This window comes from Kryptolebias marmoratus, linkage group LG13 (assembly GCF_001649575.2).
Source record: "Kryptolebias marmoratus isolate JLee-2015 linkage group LG13, ASM164957v2, whole genome shotgun sequence".
Lineage (NCBI taxonomy): Eukaryota > Metazoa > Chordata > Actinopteri > Cyprinodontiformes > Rivulidae > Kryptolebias > Kryptolebias marmoratus.
Window position 1 is genome coordinate 3,271,423 of NC_051442.1, and position 24,869 is coordinate 3,296,291.

Consider the following 24,869-nt stretch of genomic DNA (forward strand, 5'->3'; position numbering starts at 1 on the left):
TCTCATTTCCGTGTCGCTGGGAGTTGGTGCTTATCTCCAACACTGTGCGAGAGGACTACTACTTACAGTCAGCTTCAAATAGTTCAACTATTGTTTCGTATTCCTTCTTGTGCAGCTGTGCAAATAACTGATGTTTATTTAATAGATCCACAACCACTCATCTCCCTCAACCCTGACCCCTGAGTCCACCCTCGAAGGCCTCTCTCCTCTCAGAGCTCTCTGCTAATGAGGGGTGGTTTCAGCTGTTTTTTTACTCGTATCACACTGAGTGGGACTAAAGGTAAGATAACAATGTTTGTACGGTCTCTGGTGGAGTTATTGTTTCATTTCCAGTGTAGTCTTTGTTATTGTTCCCTCTCAGCTTGTTATTCTCTCGGCTAAAGGTTTCTGATGCAAGCAGGAGGGATTTCAACCTTCATATGAGAATAACAACGGCGGTTTGGGGTACTCGGCAGGGATTTTATGGCAGGAAATAAAATATCTGGAGGCTGAAATGAGGACTTTGAAAACTGAAAATATGTAAAAAATAAAATACTTTGGAGTTGAACCCAACCAACAACTATCATCTTTTCTGGAAACAAAAACCCTTTATTCTTGAAGTATGGAAATATTTTCAGTAAAATTAATGTACAAATATAGTTAAATATGAAAATAAACTAATTGTAATCAGTGTGTAATGGAGTAAAAAGTAATGTATTTTGAATAGACGAAAGTAACATAAACTGGATTGCATTTCTTATAAAAATAGATTGTTTACAAATTATAACATTCCTTACAATCATGATTTACCAATACATTTTTAAAGTAACATTTTTTAAAGTGTAATATTTTTTGTTTGTGAAATCCATCCGTATTTTAGTGAAAGTTAGTAAAGGCTATATTACACCTTTATTTTTTTTTAAATTAATTAATTTATTTGAATCTTTAAGTGCAAAAAAATATATAAAAATTGGTGTTTATAACACGTGTTATGAAGCGAGTTTGGACTATAATCAACGGATCAAGTGATTGCACGATGCACACGACTATCAACTTCTCGGCCAATCAGAGCACAGGAGAGGCGGGATTAGATGACACCAAGTTAGATTGATCCATTCCTGCTCCCCGTGTGAAAGAGGATGTAGTTCAGATACCAGAAGTATGGCTGAAAATTTTCGTCAGAGAATATTCTACACATAAAAAGGGATGACCGAAGAGCCATGCGTATGTAAAGATTTATTCATCTTTATTTATTTTAGCTCGCTTTTATTCCGCCGATGGTAGTAGTTGGTAGGTTGGAACGTAGAGAACCGCTGACATCCGTCGCGCGCGCGGAGAAGCATGTTAACCAAACTACATTTAAAAAGTAAGAGTTTAACATTCTTATGGTTCTTTTCAACCAGATATAACAGTTCGAACACATTTGAACACATTTCCTGAATCGTGAGGAGTTGCGTTTAAGATCGGGTTGATTGCGGTAAAAGTTCGACTTATCTTTTTTTCTTGATAATCAAGGGTTAAAAGGTGCTTCGGCTTAGACGTCTGCAGTGTACTTTGGAGGTTAGAAAAACATTCAAGATGTTCTGGTTTTGGCAGTGAAGTTAAAAAAATACCAGCGTTGACATCCTAACGTTTCTGGTGAGGCACGTCACATTCTTGTGGAGATTTGAAGATTTTCTGCTTGAGTTGTTCGATGAGAAGAACTTCCAGAGGCATTAATTCTTTTTTTTTTGTTCCTGTTCTAATTGATTTGTGCTTGTTTTTCCAGGTTAGGATCTCGGAATGATGGAACAGCCCATGGAGAACAGATTGTGTGGGAAACTGAGCTCTGCCTGTGGAGTGAACAACTACAACCTGAGGGATATCTTCACATGGTGAGCAACATTCATGTTAGCTTCATTTGGACTCGGAGTAGAGCCGCTGCTCCTCCACATCGACAGGAACCAGTTGAGGTGGTTTGGGCTTCTGGTAAGGATGACTCCATGACGCTTCCCTAGGGAGGTGTTCCTGGCACTTCCAACTAGGTGGAGACCCCGGGGAAAACTCAGGACACACTGGAGAGACTATAGGACTTTCCACACTCCATTAAAAGTCTAAGGTTGTCCAGTTTGGGTCTAGTTGGTGAATACATGATTCCTGTTTTTCGCCCATGTCCTTAAAGCTTAATCTGTTATGGATTACTCTAAAATTAGTTACTGTGGGTTTACAAAAGTGTCTTTAGATGTCTTTGAATTTTGAGAAGCAGGTGAAACAAGTTTTCCAGTCCCTTCACTCCTTTTCTGTGGGATCGACAGGTGGTTTGTTTTGTTTTGTTGGTCTGTCTGACTCGCCGTGATGTCGCTGAATCTCCAGGCGCCTGCTGAAGACCATCGTCATGGGTCAGGTCCTGTCCCTGCTGATCTGTGGGACAGCCGTCAGCTGCCAGTTCCTGGCCGATCGGAAGGTGGAGACGCCCATGTTTCAGAGCTTCCTCAACTACGCCCTGCTGCTGCTCACCTACACCACAGTCCTCTGCACCCGCAAAGGTCCGACTGCCTTTTACTTAGAGTTATAATGTCTTAATCCTTCAAGCTGTGTAATTTTATGCTCTTAATTCAAGAAGAAAGTGCAGTTACTGTTTAATAATCTAGTCTATTAAACGGATATTTGAAAAGACATCATATCATAAATAAAGCTGTGAAAATGGGTGAGGATCAACTATGAGGCTGGTTTGGGCTAATGTAATCATAAAACTCTTCTTTCAGTGCAGCTAAATGTTGTCGGTTTCTTATAAATTTATAAAATGAAAAATGCAATGCAAAACTCTTTAAGGACAAAAGTAAATTACAAAAGAAGAATGAGACAAAGTGAATGTGCCTCAAATTATTAATTAGAAATAATAAGTCTAACTAGAGACCCGTAAATGCTGAGTAGCTTCAACAAATTTCAGCAGAGGTTAAAATGAGCAAAACAGAAAATATAATAAGCATAACAAGCTGAAATGAGCAGAACACGAAGCACATTTAGAAAAACACACGCTAAAGTTAGCAAAGAACCAGATAAAATGAGCAAACAGATGCTAATATTGGCAAAACTGTTGCAAAATGGGCGCTAATGCTAAAATCAGCAAAACTACTTAAAAGCTAAAATGAGCAAGATAGTAGCTAAAAGCTAAAAATGGTATACCGGCAGTTAAAAGTAGCGTACGAAGAGAAAAATAGTGGAAGGAAGTCAAAGCAGATTTCAAAGAGATCTACGATTTAAAGCAGCTGAATAGATGTCAATGCATTTCTATGGGGAATTTTAATTTTAATAAAATTGAATATTTTGAAAAGTATAAAAGTTACAAGAACCAGAAGTCACAGCAGCCATCTCCTGAATGAGCTGAACGTTTTTATATTTGAACGGCTAAAACAGCAGCAAGTTTGCAGAAGTAGTTTGCAAATAAAAAGAAAAAACACGAGGAAGAAATGAAACACTGGAAAACATCGTTGTGAATGCCGACTCAGCATTTACACGATTCCACGTCTTGAGCTCTTTTATCGTGCCTTATGCTCGTTGAATTCGTACTGATTAAAAGAAAAAGAAAAGCTGCTTTCAGAAGCAACTTTCTAACATAAGTTAACGCTCCGTTCCTACAGGTGACGGTAACATCCTGCAGATTTTACGAACCAAATGGTGGAAATATTTGGTGATGGGTTTGGCAGACGTGGAGGCAAACTACACGGTTGTGATGGCTTACCAGTTCACCACGCTGACCAGCATCCAGGTGCAAGGAAACTGTTGAATCTCATGGAGGAAACCGGGCTTACAGATAAGAGCTCCAGTAACACCTTATTGTGTGTGTTTCAGCTGCTGGACTGCTTCGTCATCCCGGTTCTGATGGTTCTGTCCTGGTTCTTCCTAAAGACGCGCTACAGGCCGGTCCACTTCGTCGCCGTTACGGTGTGCTTGTTGGGGGTGGGGGCTATGGTGGGAGCCGACATCTTGGCTGAAAGGCACCAAGGATCCAGTAAGGATGTGTTATAATTTTTCTCTGGAAATCCATCTGTTTGTTGAACCTAATTGGAAGCAGATTTTTGTGCGGCGCCTTAGTTTGATACGAAGCGATCATTAGATCACAGATTTACCTTCACGTGTTCGGAGGTCGACTGGAAGATCTCAGCTTATCGAAAGGTTCCCATAAATTTCAGCTTCTAGAAATCTACCATTGAAGCCGTGTTTCACGATAAAAGGTCACGTTCTGAAAGGTTGCGTTCACTTTTAGTGATGGAAATCTACTAGAAACGTGTTTATTTTATCCAGATTTTCTCTTATTTAACTTGCTTTAAATTATTACTGCCGCCGAGGAGGTGGTGTTTTCTGTGGCGTCTGGGAACAACTGATTCAATTTTGGTGGTGATGGGGGTCAAAGGTCATTGTCACAGATCAGGCCATGGTCCAACTCTGCACCTGGACACCTCATGGGTGAAGGAGGTGTTGATTTCAAGGCGACAGGGTCAAAGGTCAACATGACAGCTGACTCTAGTGCTCTGCAACGGTGTAATGTAGGAACGTCAAACTGCACAGCTGGACACCTCATGGGTCAAAGGTGATGCCTGTTGATTTCAAGGTTCATGGGGTCAAAGGTCACAGGTAACCCCTTTGTTAAAACCTTGTCTCTGCTTCTACATGTGACCCTTTTGTTTCTAGCTGTGTCCGTTGCTTTGTTTGTCTGTCTGTCAGCAAAAATCAGGTGAAAACTAATGAACAGATTTGGATGAAATGTTCAGGAAAATAACGGATTAAATTCTGCTGCTGATCCAGATTATGATCCGGATCGGACTGTTTTTTAATCAGGCCTCTGAAGGGGGTTTGTGCTCTCTCAGTGCTTCTACTTGTTACTGTTATTAACTCCTATAATTCACATTTACACCTGTCTCCTCTCCCCTTTGCAGCCAGTTATGTGTTGCTGGGTGACGCGTTGGTCCTGCTCAGCGCCGTCCTGTACGCCGTCTCGAACATGTGCCAGGAGCACACGGTGAAGAACCTGAGCCGGGTCGAGTTCCTGGGCATGATGGGGCTCTTTGGGACCATCATCAGTGGCACGCAGCTGTAGGTTAACGTTTAAATTACCCTTCAGTGCTCCCGTTTACAGTTTTGTTGCACCCGCGATGCCGTTAAAAGGCCCCGCTGCCACGAGCACGAGTGTGTTTGAAGTAATAAAGAGAAACGGTGAAAGCAGGAAGTTTTCTGAGCTTCTCTTTACAAACCTGAGTTACAGGAGAGCTCTGGACGAGTTAGCTATTTGTTTTTTGTTTTTACTCGAATTATATGCCAAAAAAAGCAGACTTTATATCAGTTTTATTACAAAACTCCTTAATTATCAGACAATTTTATGCCACCTTGCGGGATGTCGCTGTGTTTAAATTGCTTTCTTTACATAAGGGGGAACATGATAGTAAATGGGTTAAATGGAGAGACTTCCAGCAGAACCAGAACCAGAACCAGGCTCAGGATGAGCGGCCATCTGCTTCGAGAAGACAGGAAAGAGACAGACAAACACAGAATGACTGGTCCAGGTGGAGTTTCTATTGGAAGAAAGACAAAGAAAAACACGTTAATGACAGAAATAATTACAGCAGAGTGAGTAAAGACAACAGAAGAGGGAGGATGTGTGGACAGTTTGTCCTCAAGCAGTCTGAGCCTACAGCAGCGGAACTAAAGGAGAGCTCAGTAAACCCAACCCTAACTATAGGATTTATCAGAAAGGAAAGCCTTAAGCGTCGTCATAAATCAGCCAGCCAATGAGATTCCAGAATAAAGCGAACCTGTTTTCTCATCTCACGGCAGAGCTGTTCTGGAAACTCACGCGGTCGCAGCAGTGGTGTGGGATCGTCACATAAGTAAGTCAACAGCGGCTGTGTAACCATCAGTGACGGCGGTTTCCCTCATCAGCCGCTCGTTAACGTCCTTCCTTTGCGCTCTGCAGTCCTGCTGTTTGCCGTCTACGCCCTGTGCATGTTCGCGCTGTACAGCTTCATGCCGGTGGTGGTGAGGATGACGAGCGCCACCGCCGTCAACCTCTCCCTGCTCACCGCAGACCTCTTCAGCCTCTTCTGTGGACTCTTCCTCTTCCAATATAAGGTGGGTGGTTTTTGATTAAAAAAAAAAAGATTCTATTCACTCACAGCTCCTAGAACATAGGTGTCAAACTCTAGACCTCAAGGCTCCGCTGTCCTGGAGGTTTTAGGTTCTTCTGCTCCGACACACCTCATTCAAACGGTTTAATCACCTCCTCGGCAAATCATCAGGTTCTCCAGAACAAGTCGATCATTTAAAGCAGGAACTGGTCTAAAACATGCAGGAGAGCGGCCCCGAGGAACGGAGTTTGACACGTGTGTTTTAGAAGATGGATCATGAGCGGAACAAGCAGGTTTTGTTGACGTTGAAGTGGCGTCCTTCTGTTAAAACCTCAGCACGAGTCGATTGACGTCTCTGTTCTGCGTCTTGTCCTCAGTTTTCGGTCCTGTACATCGTCTCGTTTGTCGTCATCACTGTGGGCTTCATCATGTTCAACACCGTCCCAACGTACTCGGCGTTGCCCGACAACGCCGCCGAGGCCGCCAACCACGCGGCGGAGAGCTCCTTGGACCTCCTGCAGGCGGCGGACGCTCAGAGGATCGAAGCAGCCGTCGCTGTCGACGTCCGCGACTGAGGAGGGATTTTATTTGTTTGTTTTTTATCAAATATCAGTTTTTACTTTTATATTGTTACAGAAGAAAAACCCACAAAACTACAGCTTTGTTACATTTGTTACAAACTTTGTTACATTATTTGAATTATTACTGTAAACATGACAGCTTTTTACTCCAATCTGACGTTTAAGTTTAATGTTTCCAACATTAGTGTTTTTTCTGTTACTGGTTGAAAGCCTTCAGATGTTTCTGTCTTTATTCAGACCAGATCAGTGGCTCCCAATGATTAATAACACCTTAATTATCAGAGTAAAAAACCTTGTTAGGACGCGTCCTGAAAAGTTTGAGGTTGTTTTAGTTCATACTTTACCAAATGTTACATATAACCGCACATTAACTCAGCTGTAAAACATGCTGGTTTACAAAATGAACACGATGCTGTACTGAAGAAGACTTGAACCCTTTGGACCGTCACTAAATCAATTATTTTATCTTTTCTGTTCAGTTCGTGTTTAAAGGTGTTTGGAAACAGATATTTTAACCTTATTGCTGCTCAGACGTCAGCTGTAAATTTACAGAATTGTCAAAATTTGTACTTTGACGTTAAAAAAAGGGCGCAAAAATGAACTTAAAGTTCTGTATTTTTGAGTTTGGAAAAATCTCTAATTTAAAAATAGTTCTTTATTATTTATTTGAACCCAAATGAGTTTATTGTGCCTAATTTTATTTTCCTCTTGCTGCTGCAGATTCCATGATTGTGTTTTTTATTCTCCAAAGAAACTAAATCTTGTTTTGCCAACAGTAAAGCACATCAGCAACCTTAAGCTTTTACTATTAAATGGATTTTTTATAACTTTTGGAGTCAGTTTCATTTATTAACCCTTTAAAGGAGCAGTGCTTGGAGTTCAGTGACATCTAGTGGCGACTTTGGTAACTACACCCAACAAACTTGCCAGTGTTCTCAAAGTTGGGGTCTGGACCCCGCTGTGAGTCTCAGGACATCAGGTTTGAGGACATTACATTAGTAAATAAATAGTCTATTGATGATTCTTATTTAACCAGCCTGTCTGCAGAGTTAAAGATGGTCTCAAGTGTCTGCTGTTGTCTCGTGGATCAGAAGCTTAAAGGTTTGGAGACAGTTGGCCTGGAGGACAATAAAGCTGTTTTTTGCTGACTCTCAGCTACTACCACAGCAGAGTTTAGTTCAGTATCTGTAAAACTGAGTGAGTTAGAGCCAAAACTCACAGAATTATTTTGTTTTCTAAGGTTAGCTAGCTGTGCGGCCATCGAGAAATGAAGATGTCATCAGGCCTGTTGGCTCTCAGTCTCAGCTACTACCACTCCAAAGTGACTTGAGTTGTGTTAATTTTTTTATGTTACATTGGTTGTGGCAGCCATCTTGAATCAGATCCAGTGATTACTTTCTGCAAGTGTCAGTAAAATCCGTCTAGATATATTTTTCTAACAGACACAACTTGTGTTTATTTTATTTATTTATTTGCAAACAGTTGTTAGGAATCTAATTTTAGCAGCTGTGGCTGAAATGTGAGTCACAGCGCCACCAAGTGGCCAAGGAGATAAATGATCTGGGTTCAAAGTAAAACTGGAAACACATTAGTTTTTTTTTTTTTTTTTTTTACAAAAATCCAAGAAGAAAACACTAATCATCCACCTGCTTCAGCGCGTCACTGCAGATGTTTTGCGCAAAATTGCACAAATATGTGCAACTTTCCAGCTTTGTCTTTAAATATGAAGTGATGAGGGCTGAGATCCGACATGTTTTCAGGTTTCATCAGAGTGAAAGGTGAATGAGTGAGTGAGGCTGCGTCCCTGCAGGTCCTGTCCTCCCTGCAGGTCCTGTCCTCCCTTCAGATCCTGTCCTCCTTCCGGGTCTTGTCCTCCCTGTAGGTCCTGTCCTCTCTGCAGGTCCCGTCCTCTGCGGCTTTCAGAGCCTCAGTCTCATCATGGAAGGGCAGCAGAGGACCAGATCTGTGTGACAAAAACCCCGCACGGTCACGCACGATCACGCAGTGTGCTCCATCTCGTCTCGCCTGACAGCGGTAAGGCTGACTGTCGCACCGTTTCCTTTTTTGTTTTGTTTGTTTTTAAAGCAGCCGGGGGTGAAAATCTGCGCGCATTCATCTGCGGATTATCCAGCGTCTGCGCGTCGGGTTGCTAATCGGACCGGAGAGGATCCGGTTCTACGGGGGGAGGGTGAAACGGGCCGAACCGGGAGGCAGGGAGGAGGAACCAGGCTCGGTTCTGCAGAGATCCGTGCATTTTTCCATTCAGCTGCTTTTTGTGTTTTTTTTTCCCCCCACTGCGCGTCAGAGCTTCAGCACCGCGGACAGCTCCGGTCCAACGGGCCTGAAACCAGAACAAAAAGCGGCTAAAATCTGCTCCTGTCCGCAGATCTTCCCTCATCTGGACCAGAACCGGACACTCCCGAGGGGAGCCAGCGACCAACATGAAGCATTTCCTCAGGTACAGTTAAAATTCTGGAGGATCTGACCGCCTCACGTTGATTTCAGCTCCTTCTGCTGTTTACTGACTGAATGGAGGCCTCTCTATAATGGAGAACATGAAATATCTCCTCAGAGGCTCCTATTAATAGCTCTGCTGTCAGGACTGCTGGTAAAAACGAGTCTGAGGTCAAATCTGATGTCGTTTTTATTTAAAGATTTGAGCTTTGTTCCTGGGCTGGGCTTGCTCACATGCTGCTCCGATGAAGGTCATGAAATCTAAAAAATAAAAGCTGAAAATATCGTCAGAGAAAGTCCCTGTTGTTCATGATGACTGAACCAGTAGTAGTGTTGAAGATGTTATTCTGAAAGGTTTATATTAAAGCTGTTTTAGGGCAAAATAGGTTATTTTATTGTTATTATTATTGGCACTGAAATAACCCAGATCTCAAAACAGAAGAAATTAAAAAATACAGTTTTATTCACATCACACAGCAAGCTCTTAAAATAACTTGACAATTTATTATAATTGCCTAAAAAACCAAGCAGTTGTTTTGTCTGTATTTCATACAAGCAGCATCCAGTTAATTAGAGCTGCAGTATAAAGAGTCACTGAACACCTCGGGCCGGGACTTGGATGCCTTCTGGCCTCCTCAGTGTAATTTCTAAATGGGCCGAGGCGGTGAGGGGGTCAAAGTCAACCCAACCTTACTCGCCTTTGTGCTGTTAAGCGACGGCTGACATGTAAAAAGGTAAGCTGGTTTTGCGGCTCACTTATGTGATGAAGTGGTGATAAAACAAGAGGTGGGATTAAACAACAAACAAACTAATTTATTACCAATAATGACACACAGCAACGTCTCCACACAGAGAATCTCTAAACTGAGTTAATTCATCATATTTTGAAAACAATACGAGGCAGACGTCCGTCACACATTTAATGCGCTGTGCTCCACTCCTCTTTTGGTTCCACAATGCTCGCCTCATTTCTGAAAGCTAACGCCGGGCTCCATCGGTGATTTGTGAACGACCAGAGGCGGCTTAAAGACGGACTGATCTGTGAAAGAGCCTTCAGCTCCAAAATGTAGATGACTGGAACCGGTGCCTCTGAACGCTGAAGTGCATGGGGATCGTAAACATGCACGTGCACATGCACGTGGTAGCTGTTTTGTACCCAACTGGAACCAAACATCAACCACTGTTAGAACATTTAAAGCCAACTGCCACAAAATCTTTAATAAGTCCCCCATAACATATGTAATATCTTAAAGGGATAGTTCACAGCTTTTTGAATGATCTCAGTTTGCAGTTTAATTCTAGTTAGTATGATGAGCTAATGACTAGTCAGAGTGAGACCAAGAACAAAGCGGACAGCTGCTGTCTTCAAATAACCCCAGTTTCAAAAATCATCAATCAACTCATGCAAACAATAGTTTAGTCGTCTTTACGCCGCTGTCAACTTCAACATGGCTGTCTAAAGTAGAATTTTAGGTTACTTGCATAAATAGCAACCGCAGCTAGCCGTAGCACTTGCCTGGGGTACTTCCTGCGGAAGTAACCTTGTAAGGGAAAACTGATGGAGATGTAAAGGTTTATAAAATAGCGTTTGCATGAATGACTCTTACATTTTTGAGATTAGAGGTGTTTTATGGCAACAATGATCCAGTTTGGACTTCTCAAACTAGCCGTTAGCTCATCAGTCTGGTCAGAATTAAACTTTATTTCTCCAGAGTTAGCTAGGCAAGACATTTATTGTTCATGACCTTTGAATTAAATAAGATTTTTCCCCTGAGGAGCTTTGAGTACGGATCAGATTCTCTGATCAGTGAGGACACAGAATGGGGTTTGACAGATTAAGAGAAATATTTCCACTGCAGAGTCTCATGCGTTTTCTCCGAGTTACTGCAGAACAAACTAATGTTTCCCAGGCTGGAAAGAAAATTAACCTTCTGTGTTCAGACTGCTCTGATTTGTGTCGCTGCCTCGTTTTCTCGCTGCTCGCGCCCCACGAAGGCGAGGAAACCGGCAGAGGTTTGGGCTGTTTAACATGCGGGTCTGATCCTCGGGCTCAGAACCAGAATTAATCCTTCTGGACTGAACCAACATACAGTCTTGTCGTTGACACGGGCGATGATGTTTCACTGTGATCCTCCAGCATCGGAGGGATTTATTTCTGCACGGAAAGGTTGGTGAAACAGCTTGAGTTGCTTTAAATGCAGATGTGTGTCTCAGTCCTGAGCTCAGATTAAACGCGATTAAAAACCAGAAAAAGAGGAAAATGGTGCGTCCCGACGTATTTCCCAGGATATTTAAATTTTTATTCTCAGCATCCGCTTCAAAAATAGCTGCAGGTTGGTCATTCTGCCCATGAAATCCAGCAAAATTATCTTTATTTCCTCTTTAAATCTTTAACCTGATGTTCTTTTTTCCTGCTGTATCATATTTGTTCTCCTTGATGTCTGTCAGTACTTTTTAAAAAAAGTGTTTTAAAACATTTTCATTGCAGGAAATTAGTCAAAAGAAAACTTTCATGTGATACATACTGCATGAAAGTTTTAAGTCAGGGAGGTTCAGAAACTTAAAGACCTTTTAGGAATTATTGTCGACTATTGTAAAACCTGAAGTGCTCACAAAAATCTAAAAATATTTCATTTGCTAAAATAGACAAAAAATAAGGATAATTTAAACTTCTGAGACTCTTAACTACCTGATGAGTTTGTTGTTAAATGGCTGAAGGATGGTTAAACCATTTAAACTGTTGCTAATTGTTGTTTTTTTGTCTGTAAATAAACTAATTATTACAGCTTTTTTATTCTGCACGTTTAAAATCTCCAGATTCAGAGGTAGAAAGCAGAAACAGCATCTGGAGTCACAAAACAAAGCCCGGAGCTTCAGACAAACCTAATGTCTGTCATCTTTGCTGGTTTCATGTCGTCCTCAGAGTGCTGACCCAGTTCTTCGTGTTCCTCTACTGTAAATGTCTCTGGCGGGGCCTGAAGTTTGTCGTCAGGAAGTTCTCGGGCCGCTGCGAGCTGCAGAGGATCTGCTACAACAACAAGCACGGAGCCCGCAGGACCCTGAAGATCGGTGGGATTACTATCCGACACTAATTTGACACGTCTAACTTATAGTCTTCATTTAATTAGTTTGAACAAACCATTTGAAAACAGTTAAAGAATCAGCACCGTCGGTGTGCTAACTTAGATTTTTACTCTTCAATTTCTGCCGTAGATAATAAATATTACTACTTTTACAAATAATTAGTTTTGTTCTAGAAATAAAAAAACACTCCTAAAATGTTTGGCTACTATAACAACAAAAAACCTATTTAGTTCAACTTTCACTGATGACTTAACAGTAATTAGAGTCACATCTTTACCTAAAGAGCAAAAATATAAACAACATGTTGGAGAAAAAAACTAATTTTCTACAAAAATACAGTAAAATCGCTGAGAGCTGAATAACTTTACTGACATTTGCAAAAGCTGAAACGGAGCCGGTAAAGCCAAAAGAAGCAAAACCAGAACTACAAAATAAAAGTAGGTGAACAGTAGCTAAAAGTAGGGTTAGCTTCAAAGTAAAAGCTAAAAGTAGCAAAACTAGCTAAATACTAAAAGCAGCATAAGAAGACACGTAATGTTTTTGGAGGAATTAAAGAGATCTCAGTGTATTTCTGTGTGGAAAATTTTTGTAAATAAAGTTAAATATTTTGAAAAGTATAAAAGTAAAAAAAAAAGCCACATCGTCTTCTGAATGAGCCGAAGGTTTTGATATAAGAACAGCTAAAATAGCTCAAAGTATGCGGAAGTATTAAACTGAAAAAAACAAAAATGTGAATCAGTTTTCACACTAAAAGTGGATAAATGATAGTTTTAAAGAACCTGTTCATTCATGTTTAGGTCATTATTTGTAGCCGTGTCTGTCTGACTCACACTCTTTTCCTTTCAGAGTCGTCCCTGCGGTACTCCAAGTATGAGGTACGAGTTTTCACATTTGCATTCTGTTCGGTAAACATTAAATACAGCCTGTTTTTGTCTTTTCACGCCCGTTGTCTTCCTGTCCTCTCCAGCTGCTGCAGTCCGCTCTCAGCGTCCATCCTGACAAAGTGGAGAAAACCATAGAGGACATCATGGCCTTGAAGAAGATTAATCCGGACACCAACCCGCAGTAGGACACTCACATCATGTTTCTGCTTCTTCTTCATTTCTGTCTGAATGCTTTAGTGAATGGGAATCCTGTGGACGTTCAGAAGATGGTTCAGTAGAAAAGCTGCTGTTCCTGTGTGTCTGCAGGCTGAGCGTCTCTCTGCAGGCCAGCCTGCTTCAGATTGTGGGCTACAGGAGTCTGCTGGCGGAGGTGGAGAAGCTCCGCAGGGAACCCTACGACTCTGAAAACCCCGAGCACGAGGACACGCTGATGAAGGTACACGGCCCTGTAGTCCGGAGCAGAACAGGAGAATTCATTTTCATTTGATCCACAGATTATCTTCACACACAGACATCTACAACCTGCTTCTCCACGTTGTTCTCTTTGCAGGTTTTAGCTGTTTATCATAGCTATTTTTACCTCACATCCCTTAAAAGCAAAACATTCACAATTCTTAAGGTTTTAGCAAGCAGCTACTTAACGTCACTTTAAAGGTTTCAACAGCTCAGGCCACATTTTTACCCGAGTACAAAAACATTTTATGTTTGTTTTAACATCGACTTTCACGATGAGCAATCCAATCATCATGAACTTCATATTATTGGGATGTAACTGAAGTATAAACAGCTCACAGCACAGAGCTGATGTGTGTGTTTGTGTTGTAGCTGTGGAAGGAGCTGCGCCCCGACACCCCCCTCACCAGTCGCATCTCCAAACAGTGGTGTGAAATCGGTTTCCAAGGCAGCGATCCCAAGACTGATTTCAGAGGCATGGGCCTGCTGGGTCTGCACAACCTGCTGTAAGCTCCGAGCCTGCAGAACCCAAACAGACCGACTGAACTCACGTTTATACGTCTGCACAGAGAGATCTGAATATGCTGCTCAGTAACTATTGTTTCTAACCAACACGTGCATGTGAAGGTCTTTACTCTGTCTCATCCTTCTGCAGGTATTTCGCAGAACATGACAAGGTTACAGCTCTGCAGATGCTCCAGGATTCCTTACAGCCAAAGCACAAGTATGCCAAGACTGAGAGAACAGCAATTTTGTTTTTAGAATGATTCCTAATAATCGATTTATTTGGAAGAGATTTCATAAGTTTCTGTATCACAACTTGATAAACTCAAGCCTAGATTATTTATTTTGCAGTCAGTGGCTAAAATAACAACAAACACTAAAGTAAAAATGTAAAAGAGATTGATCAAAACACTGAAACTAAATAAATTATGTTCTCTGCAAACATCCGGTGTGAACGCTGAGAGGTGAAAAACTGCTGAAGAAGCTAAAAATGAGTTGTTAAACATAAAAGGAGAAGAACAGAAGTTAAAAGTAGAAAAAGGCTAAATAAAAGGAGCAAAATATTAGCTAAAAATAGCAAAACTACCCCCAAAAATGGCAAGATGCTAAAACAATCACTGTCATGGTTACTAAACTGTGGGAGGAGCCTCCTCTGGAGGGAGGGGCTTCAGAGTTGAAGCACAGCAGAGAGGGGTTTTATCAAATTTATAACTTTTATACTTTCATTTATCAAGTTTTATCAACTCAAACTGCAATAATTTAAAATGTAAAGGTGATCTGTGTGATGATTTCCCACTAATGCTGCTGCCTATCTTTAATAAACAGAACTTTATTTAGTCTTATTTGCTTATTTGTAGTTTTAACAGTCATGTTGCAGTTTGGGAAAAACATTTTTTTCTTGACTTAAAAAGGCTAAAAGCCTGACTGCAAACGATCAAGTGTTGCTCCTCAAAGGCTGAATATATAAAACTGTTGTTCCGCTGCAGCTTTGTTCCAAAACAGCCATTTAAATCAGCTTTTATGTCTTCTTTAGGCTCCACAATCACCCATTTCCCAGCTAGATCACATTCACTCTGAGCCCGATGCCATTCACTGCTTCACCTGCTTCTATTGCTTGTCATCGACAGAACAGCGAGCTTCATCATTTCTCAAATGAAGATTCTTGTTTTTGTTTTTTCCCTCTTCTTCCACCTCCATTTTTTTTGCCATACCCTCCTCTTTCTGTCTGTCCCACTCACTGTAGGAGCACACACAGAAAGCCCAGGTACTCACTTTCATTTTCTTGCTGTTTTCTGCATTCATTGCTTTATTTCAGGTTATTGTTTCGTGCATTTAAAGCTCCACTAAAACACGGTTATGATTTTCTATTGTTATAATTCAAACTGTATGTCTGAGACCATCTATGAAAGCCATAATAGCTGTCAAAATATGGGATTTTTCAATGTTTTTGATTTGAATGCATCATCTATGATAAAAATAACCACTAAATATGCCTTATTCACTACTAAAAGGTTTTGTTGCCAACAAATACGAGTTGTTTGTTTACATCCGAACGTTGACGAGTTCAATTCAGACAGTCTGACGGATATCAAGTCGGTAAAATAATCCCCTGGTGTAAACAGAGTCGTTGGGAGAACGATGGAGTCAGAGATGCCAGGTGGGAAGAGAAAAGGTGAAGTTCTTCTTCTGAAAAGAAATGGAGACTAAAAGCTGAGAGGACGAGAGTTTCCGTAACTAATCGCTGAAAGGAGTCGTAAACAAAGACGAGGAGTATTTGCTGTTTTCTAACGCAGTTTTTTTACAAAAACCCTGATGAGTTAAAATGACATTAACCCCCAAACAACACTGAAAAATCACTAATTTTGACAGCTATTATGGCTTTAAAGATTAAGCTTGAGGGCTGCTGAGGAAGGAAAACACCTAAAGATTTTAGATGTAATTGATTAATTGGGATGGAATCCAATTAATCAATTATCTCTGGGACACGCTGTGCAAAGAAAGAGTTATAAAAAGAGCGACATGTCAGTTATTTTAGGATCTCAGAGACACGTAAGTTTACAGCAGCCAGCTCCTGAAAATGTTTAATTTTATTTTTTCTCCTTGTGTTGCTCCACACGTTCGTGTCCTTCACAGCGAGCTCAACAAGCCTGACTGGGAGCAGAAGAGCCTCGACAAAGCCATTGGGTGAGTTTCATCTTACTGTGTGAGGAGGAGGAGGAGGTGAAGAAGACAGGCTCCAGCTGCTGGGGCCGTGCGACTGTTGGACCAAATAATGGTTTCATAATTTCTTTGTTGTGTGAAGATTAAACAATATTTTTAAGTAATTAGATGTTTCTGAAAAGCCATATGACTCCAGTAGTTAATTTAACCTTTTATATACAATTAGGGAAATGTTTAAAAACTTTGTTGTTCCAGTTCTGATTAATACAAATGTCTCATTTATTTTACTATAATTAAAAGCACAAATCAGCAGCTTTTAAAAATCTGTGAAAAGTCACCAAAACAAACCCTCCATAAAACTACATTGTTTTCTTTTTTGTGAGAAAATCTCCACAAAATGTAAATTCCAGCTGTTTTACTGTTTTTAGTTTATAATCTGATCAGTATTAATATTCAAGAGATATCTTGTAATTTTTATTAATATATTTTATTAGTTTTTTTAAAAAGGAAAAGGTGAAAGAAAAAAAAAACTAAATAAGTATCATGCTATTAAAAAGTGCAGACACTTAAAACATTCTTCAGTTTTTTGTTTTTTTACAGATTGAGTTTATTTAATTCCACATTTTAACTACAAAACTCATGATTTTATCTTTGTAATATATTTTGTCTGAAACTTGCAGACTGTCTGGATTTCTTCCAAACTTGCACAGAGCTGACTAAACTTTTCAGCAAAACATATTTTAATTACCTACAGTTGTTTAACAATAATGACTGATGCTTTCATTAAAATTAGTTTTCATCTCCAGACTGCATATTTTCTTCCACAAAGTCTACAGTTTTGTTCCTCCACACTTGTACAGAAGCCTGCAAGGGACAAAACTAACCGTTCTTCCTGCAGAGTTCATTGTCTTCTCACTAAAACCCTCTAAACTGAAAATGAGGATTACTAGTTTTTAAAGGCCTCTAAAACCAGCCTGACTGACGCTTTCTTACTTCTTATCTCGTCCCTCCAGCTACTCCTTTGCCATCGTGGGCATCAACATCACAGACCTGGCCTACTCCCTGCTGGTGGGTGGAGCTCTGAAGACTCACCTGTACAACGTGGCCCCTGAGATGCCCAACCTGCTGCACTTCCAGCAGACCTTCTGTGAGTAGATTTCACAGGAATCTTCTTTTTCTTCCAGCTGTTCCTCTTTCAGGAGGTCTCCACAGCGAGTCGTTCTCCTCCATCTAACTCTGTCCTCCAACTCCCTCCATGTCCTCTTTGTCTCTAACATCCTTCTGTCCCTCCTCTACACATGTCCAAACCATCTCAGTCTGTCCTCTCTAACTTTATCTCCTGGTCCTCCAACCTGTGCTGGACCTCTGATGACCTCATTCCTAATCCTGTCCATCCTCGTCCCTCCCAAGGAGAACCTCAACCTCTTCAGCTCTGACACTTCCTGTTCTGTCTCGAAACCATCCAACATGGCTGCTCTCACCACTGTCTGTAAACCTTTTCTTTGACCTTTGACCTTTGCTGCCACCCTTTTGTCACAAATCACTCCTGAAACTTTTCTCCATCCGCTCCCTCCTACCTGGACTCTCTTCTTCACCTCTTTACCACACTCCCCGTCCTCCTGGACAGTCGACCCTAAGTCCTTGAAGTCCTGCACCTTTGTGACCTCTGACCTTGTAGCCTCACTGTTCCACCTGCTAACTTTCATTCCTCGTCTTTCAGGTACCTCCACCTCTCCAGGTTCTCACCACAGAACACAATGTCATCTGAAAAGTAGATTTAACAGCAATAATTCCACTATGGTGTCGTGATCTGTGTTTCTTGTTTATTTTTGTTTCTTGTTTTGGATATAAAACAAGTTTATCAGATGTTTTGCTTTGTCTAACCGGCTACAGCCACAGTAAACTGGACTTGATAATAAATTAAATGGATAAAAACAAACAATTATTAGAGAATGATTGTCTCTGAGGTTGCATTAAGAATGACAACTTTTTCTGTGGCAGGTTATCTGATGCAGGAATTCCACCGCTTCTGGATCGAGGAGGACCCCAGCGACATCATGGAGTTCAACCGGGTCCGCTCCAAGTTCCACCGGAGGATCCTGCGGCAGCTGAAGAACCCGGACATGGCCCTGTGTCCCCACTTCTCCGCCTCCGACCTCCATCTGGTCAACCTCTAAACTCCACGCCGCGTCACCGTGACCTTCACGTCCTCGCCAGGTGTTCGGTGAAAAATCACAATCACGGCTCAAACTGCTGCAAACACCCGAGGAGACCCTCGTCCAAGCTAACATCATGTCGCGTCACTGCCAACAGATCACACAACATTAAACCTTCTCCCAAAACAAATATTGCCCTTTTTTTAAATATCGTTTTCAATAATTAAACATTACAGGACAACAGAAGTTAAATGGGAACAAACAGCACCAGAAAAACTGGTTAGAAATCCGTCTTTGTTGTGACTTTAACTGCGAGCTCAATAAACTACAGACACCAGTAGTTTTCAAAACCCTAATTTTTAAAAGCTTTTGTAACTTTTTTCCCACTTAAATGCAGTTTGCATGTGGATGAGAGGTGCAAACTGCAGAAATTGACATTTTTCAAAATAGTATTAGTGTTTTGTTCATTGTAACCCAAGTGTTGATCCTATAATATAAATATTTACACAAAGACACACCTATTTGTATTTATGTCAAACGGTGTTTTATGTTTAGATTCGACTCTGTCCTCTGGTTTAATGGTTTCTCCCGTCATGTTCTGGTATTACTTCTGGTTTTATTTCAGCTGTGAGCTTCAGCTCGTCTTACCTTCTTCTCTCTCCACACACCTGGTCCTAATTCATTAATCGGCACACCTGCCTTGCATTTAACCTTTAGCTTCCTCAGAGTTTTACAGACAATAAATCCTTTTTTCCCCATTACCAAGAACACAGCTGGGTAAACCAGAGGATGAAGTCACCTCTGAGCCATAAAATATGTGATAAACAAATTAAAGGAAGACGTAAACACACACTGCCTCTGCCTTCACTGCAGCGTCAGACCACCAGCATCAGACGACCATAGCGATTGTAGCTGTGCACGACGAGGCTGCATCACATCGTCACGTCTTATTGTTGCTTTAAAACTCGATTGTCTCACGTCTGTTTCACCTCAGCTTTGAACGAGTTGCTTATTTTAAACACAAAAGCAAATTTACTCTTTTTTTCCACCAAAAACATGTTTTCGATTCAGTCAGTTAGCTTGTTAGCTTCGAGACGAGCAAACAGTATAAACGTATACGGACTTCGAAGGGATAATCTTTTAAAGTGGATTTTTTTTGGTGCAAAGGTTATGAAAAGTTTAGGTAGATAGATTTGGAGAAACTGTTTAATTGTGTCCAGATTGACAAGCTAACGGTTAGCACGAGCGGGTAGGACCAAACTCAGAAATGCTGCAGGGGTTTACACAAATATTATTTTATAAAACTTTTACATTTTCTGCCATTTTCACACTAAGAGACGATTTCTGTTGGACTTTATAGTTATTTGCAAACTCAAACAGAAGTAGCAGCAGCTAGCTGTAGCGCTTTTGTTGCAGTTTTCTGTTGGAATTACATGGTGAGAGCAACATTTTACATGAAATTGCATGAAATTGGAGATTGGGGTTGTTTTAAAAAGGCTGATCTGAATAAAACTATTTCTCCAAACTGAGTTTATTAAAAGAGACGTCTACAACATTGTGTTATATTACTGTTTCCACAGAAATCTACTTTAAAAGATTTGAACTATCTAAATAAATGAACTATCTAAATATTGTTAAAGGTCACTGAATCCTAACAGGGGCACCTCACCTGTTATTTTTGGCTGTTATCAAACTGCTTTAGATTATAAATGTAATTTATATGTCTTCTCCTTAACCAAACTACCAAATGTGGGGAAATTCAGCAGCAGTTCAGTTTTAAGATACTAGAAAAAAGGTTCAAAATCATCCTAAAAACTTAAAAATCCTTTTCTTGATCTGAATATCTTGACTGTTTTAGTTTTACATGACAAGTTAATGTAGACAAAGTATTGTGTTTGGCACTTTTTTTTGAATGTTTATTCACGATTGATTCTGTTTTATTTGCTGAATGTGACACTGCGTCCATTGTTGAGTCAGCCAAAGCAATAATTTGCATTTATTTCACCGCACTTCCTTTTAACGTGTTCGTTAGCGCCATGCGTGCCTCTGTATTTGTTTTTTTCTTGTGTCAGAGCTGGTATGCTGATCAAATGATAGCTGCTAAATGTTGCGTTAAAATATATTTTATTAGGATCAAATAGGGAGCTGCAGGACTTCTTTTTATAGTGTTAAAAACTGTTGAGATTCTTCTTATTTAGGTGTAAAACTTAGCTGATAATACGGTAAAAACTGAACGTGGTGACCAATTAACGCACCAACTGCATCGCTTTTTGTTAACGTTTTCTACTTTGTTCTGCTGTTTTAATGCTTACATAATTGTTTTAGTTTAATAAAACATCTATATTTTTGTAGAAATGGGTACAACTTTGCGATTTGACCTCGGAACATTTAGCAAAATTGACTTTTAAAACAACCGCATTGATATCTTCATTAAGAAACGCAACCAAAGAGTGTTTATCCCCTTATTTTTATTTGAAAATGTTATTTTTTTCTTACCATCTTGATGTTTTTGCAAAAGTTTAGATTTGACAAGTACAAACTGACCTTTAATCATTTAAAAATTGGCTCCCTTGAGTTTCCAAAGAGTCCTAAGAGTCTGACATGTACATGATCCAGTTTATTGTGTAAAAAAGCAGCGGTTTGATTATTATCTCAGCTCTGAGCTTCTCTCTCGAACACAACAAGCCTCGTCTTTAATCTTCATCGACATCTCTAACAAACGCCACAGAAATAAAAGTACAATGTCACCTTATTTACTGCCACGCTTGCAGTGTTGATTGTGTTTGAGTAGTATTGAACTCTTCTGTTCCTTTAAAGTGAATGTCGAAGCTTTTAGTCAGTATTAAGCAGCTGTTTACTTCGGTGAATGTTTCTTCATGCTTGCAGGTTTTCATTGCTTTGCTATGTTTAGATTTGCACAATTCTAAGAACTAAGATGCTGTTTTGTTTATGGTAGTAGTTTAAGGCTGAAGGGCCAGAATAATGTAGATGAATTTAGGCTTCTGCTGCTGTATATTCTGCTTTAAAACCACATCTGAGACCTCATTCTGCATGATATTTCCATCGCCACTGTTCGGCCATCCTGTACTCTTCAGTAAAGTACACCTAAGTATTGTAACTGTGTGTTTAATTTGTCTGTGCTGTATTCTTTTGAAACCTAAATAAAAACTAAATGTAAGTTAAAATTGCACCGTTTTCTTTTTGGTTTGTTGTGTTTCTGCATCGTTCGGAAGCGTTTTTGTACAAAAGTCTGGAAAGGCATGAGGGGAAAAGGGTGTTTTTTTTAAAAAAAGTCAGAATAAAATGACTTTTTCTTTTGACTTTATGGCTTTTAGGCAGATGCAAAGTTATTTTGGGAGATAAAAACTTTCTCTCTGCCTAAAAAAGGCAAATGAAAAGAAAACACACACACTCACTCGGTGGGGGGAAATAATTACTTGATCTCCTGCTGATTTTGTAAGTTTGTCCACTTGCGAAGCAAAGAACACTTTCAATTTTTTTGTGGTAGTTTCAATTTAATGAAGAATAAGAATATCGACTAAAATCCAGACAAAAACCATCCCAAACAAAATACCATTTGATTTCCACGTTCCTGAGAAGAATAAGTATTTGATCCCTTATAATCCAGCTAGGATTCTGGCTCCAATCGATGAATGAATTAATGAATGAATTAATCAATTAATCAACCAATTTCAGACACTCCTGAGCTCAGCTCGTTATGTGTATTAAGCTCATGTGTATTTAGTTTCTTCCATTCTAACCTCTCCACCACCATGAACAAAACCAAAATGTTGTCTTAGGACATCAGGGACAAAATATTTGCACAATACTGTAAAGGTCTACATCAGGGGAGTCAAACTCCAGACCTCAAAGCTCCGCTGTCCTGGAAGATTTAGGATTTTCTGCTCCAACACACCTGATTCAAACGGTTTAATCACCTCCTCATCAAATAATCAGGTTCTCCAGAAGCACGTCCACGAGTCAGTTATTTAAATCAGGCGTTTTAAAGCAGGAACACGACTAAAACATGCAGGAGATCGGCCCCCGAGGACACCTGTGGTCTACAAGACCTTCAGCGAGAAGGTTGGTGAGAAGGTGACAGTTTTTTTTGTTTTTTTCTTCTGTCATTATATATTTTGTTTCTATGAACAGCAGAGGGCGGTAAACCCATATAAACTGAGTGACTTTAAAACAAAAGAAGAGAAAAGATGTTGAAAGTAACAGCAGAAGGAAGGTTGGACGTCACATCTGCTGACAGCAGCAGCGTTTGTCGTGATGATCGCGTGGTTTCTTGTTTTGTGACTTCATGGTTTTTCCAGCCAGTTAGATTTCATCTGTGCCGCATGATGCAAACAAGAAAAACGTCTACAGCTCTACAGCTCAGGCATTAAAAAACGCTGTTCAAGGTTTAAACAGGTCACAGAAAGGTGGGCTTTACATAAGTGAACCAGAATTTTGATATCTTCAGTGGTTTTTACACAATCATTGTTTAATTTTTTTTACATCACGCCAACGTTTGATTGCGGACTCTCAGATTTTAGCAAACGAAGTCTTCTTATTTCCACAAACTTAGAGTTCATGCATTAAAACGGAGACATTTTTGTCTTCTTTCACACAATGTGTGTCTCTCACCATTACAGGATTTAAAGTTTTATTTCAAATCCCCTCAGAGTGCAGAGAGCCCTCACCCAAAGTTGTGTTATATTGCATCTGAGCTCTAATTTTCTCCTGAAATCTTGAAGTTAAGTCTTTTAAACCTGTTACATCTCTTACAAAAACAGCATAAATGCATGAAAGTGTACATAAGTGACCAACAGATGCTTCTGCCACTTATTGTTCAGGAATTCCCCCAGAGTTTCTGCACAGTGACTGAGGATTTGTATCTACTCTGCATTTCTGTCCGCCTCTGCCAGGGAGTGAGGGACACAGGTGCGCGGTTACCATGGTGACCCTAAGTTTTACAGTGGCTGCATGTGCTTACCTGACAAACCCGACGAGGCAACAACAAGAGCAACATCAGCTTGTTGTGTTATTTATTTGGTATTTCCAGCCCAGTCAAAAAACCCGAAACTTTTCAGGATCTAGTATTTAAACGGATGGAAGTAAACCAACACTTTGACAGCTTGTCAGGCAAATATGTATCGGGAGTGTTTCTAGTTTGTTTCCCTAACATCAGAGAGGCTGCGGAGTGTAATCATAATGGAGGATTCGTGCACACGTCACATCAAAGCAGTGGATTAGAGCGGATCAGCTCCAGACAAACTCTGCTGTAATGAGAGCTAAGTAAGAAAAAAAAAAAACTGCACGTCAGAGCCTGACACGTTTATGTTAAATGTTGGCAATCCTCAGTTTAGTCAGCATTTTTAAACGTCATGCCTGCAGAAACTACAAGTTTTATGGTTTATTTTAGTCATTTTCATGCAGTTTGAGATAAAAAAAACTTTTTTTTTTTTGAGCAGCCTTTATTTTTTAGCTTTTTCTTTCAATTTCTGCTGTGAGAAAGTTATCAACGAGGAAGTAGCCACCTTTGTAGGCTAGCTCAGACTTCGTACCAACAATAAGACATCCGGCGGAGCCAGCAACTGATTCGGCTTCAGTGACAGCCCGGCAAATTGGAGGCGAACGCCATCCCTTCCTCTCCGCTCCGTGGAGTGAGTCACCCCCATGGCTGAGCTCAGACTTTTAATTCAACCAGACAAGTAATTCACATGTCCACCTCTGCATCCCGGTGGATTTGCCAGCTGCTATCTTCCACACGTATGATGGTATTCAAACTAACGGATGATGACTCAATCTGTTGCTTTTAAACCCTCTGACAGTCAACCTTTTTGAGCAACGTAGCTGGAATGATGGTGAATATTTGATATTTGAAATATTGGACAATCTCAGAGATGTTGGCGGTCAGAAAACCCGTGAGAATCTGAGCTGATGGGTTAAAGATACTCACTGCAAAGTCATCACTATCATCACCTTATTCTGCTTTAAAATGATGTAAAACGACTTTTCTTCTTTAATTAAAACTTATACTAACTCTGTACCTAAAGTGGCTCTTTTCTGAGAGCAAAACACTTGCTGTATGTGCTGCAGCCACCTGAAACATGTCTGAACTTGTCACAAACACTTTAAGAAGTTTGTGTTCAAACACCGAAGTAGTCCTGATTGTGATGGATTCTTCCCATCTCTTGACTTTGAGGTTGAGCGGATAGGAAATGGATTGAACTTGAGATCAATCCGGATCCTTCGCACTTTGAAGTTAATGAGCTAAAACATGAAAAGCTCAGGTAATGTGTGTGTGTGGACACTCCTGGAATGATTCCTGCAATAATCTGGAGGATTTCTGTGTGGATAAAACACGAGCTTTAACAAATCTGCAGAACTCTGAGACAAGGGCTGTTCCCAGATCTAATCTTGGTAAAACAAAACAACAAAAAACTTGATTTTATTAGAGCTGTTAAAGATAAATGTGACTGACACTGGTCTTGGAAAATATTGGTTTATTCTTTGACAATTTGC

The 24,869-nt window shown here is 40.3% G+C and overlaps 2 protein-coding genes across 4 annotated transcripts; both read left to right on the forward strand.

Moving 5' to 3' along the window:
- The first annotated feature begins 1,074 nt into the window (after nt 1-1,074).
- slc35f2 (solute carrier family 35 member F2) lies at nt 1,075-7,488 on the forward strand. The gene is made up of 9 exons (XM_017436710.3): nt 1,075-1,203; nt 1,748-1,853; nt 2,332-2,504; nt 3,600-3,727; nt 3,811-3,970; nt 4,896-5,052; nt 5,791-5,843; nt 5,930-6,084; nt 6,458-7,488. Exons 2-9 carry the CDS (start codon nt 1,762-1,764, stop codon nt 6,653-6,655), a joined length of 1,116 nt encoding a protein of 371 aa, XP_017292199.1. The 5' UTR covers nt 1,075-1,203; nt 1,748-1,761; the 3' UTR covers nt 6,656-7,488.
- An 827-nt stretch (nt 7,489-8,315) lies between these two features.
- elmod1 (ELMO/CED-12 domain containing 1) lies at nt 8,316-21,535 on the forward strand. 3 transcript variants are annotated; one of them, XM_017436730.3, is made up of 12 exons: nt 8,316-8,695; nt 9,048-9,119; nt 12,039-12,184; nt 13,046-13,074; nt 13,167-13,264; nt 13,390-13,519; nt 13,909-14,042; nt 14,192-14,260; nt 15,284-15,304; nt 16,174-16,224; nt 17,214-17,347; nt 18,202-21,535. In XM_017436730.3, the coding sequence occupies exons 2-12, from the start codon at nt 9,103-9,105 to the stop codon at nt 18,375-18,377; spliced, it is 1,005 nt and encodes a 334-aa protein (XP_017292219.1). In that variant the 5' UTR covers nt 8,316-8,695; nt 9,048-9,102; the 3' UTR covers nt 18,378-21,535. The 3 variants fall into 3 exon arrangements, with proteins under 3 accessions (XP_017292219.1, XP_017292221.1, XP_017292220.1); XM_017436732.3 differs by lacking the exon at nt 15,284-15,304 and having other exon boundaries at nt 8,320-8,695; XM_017436731.2 differs by lacking the exon at nt 8,316-8,695 and having other exon boundaries at nt 8,712-9,119.
- Nucleotides 21,536-24,869: the final 3,334 nt, after the last annotated feature.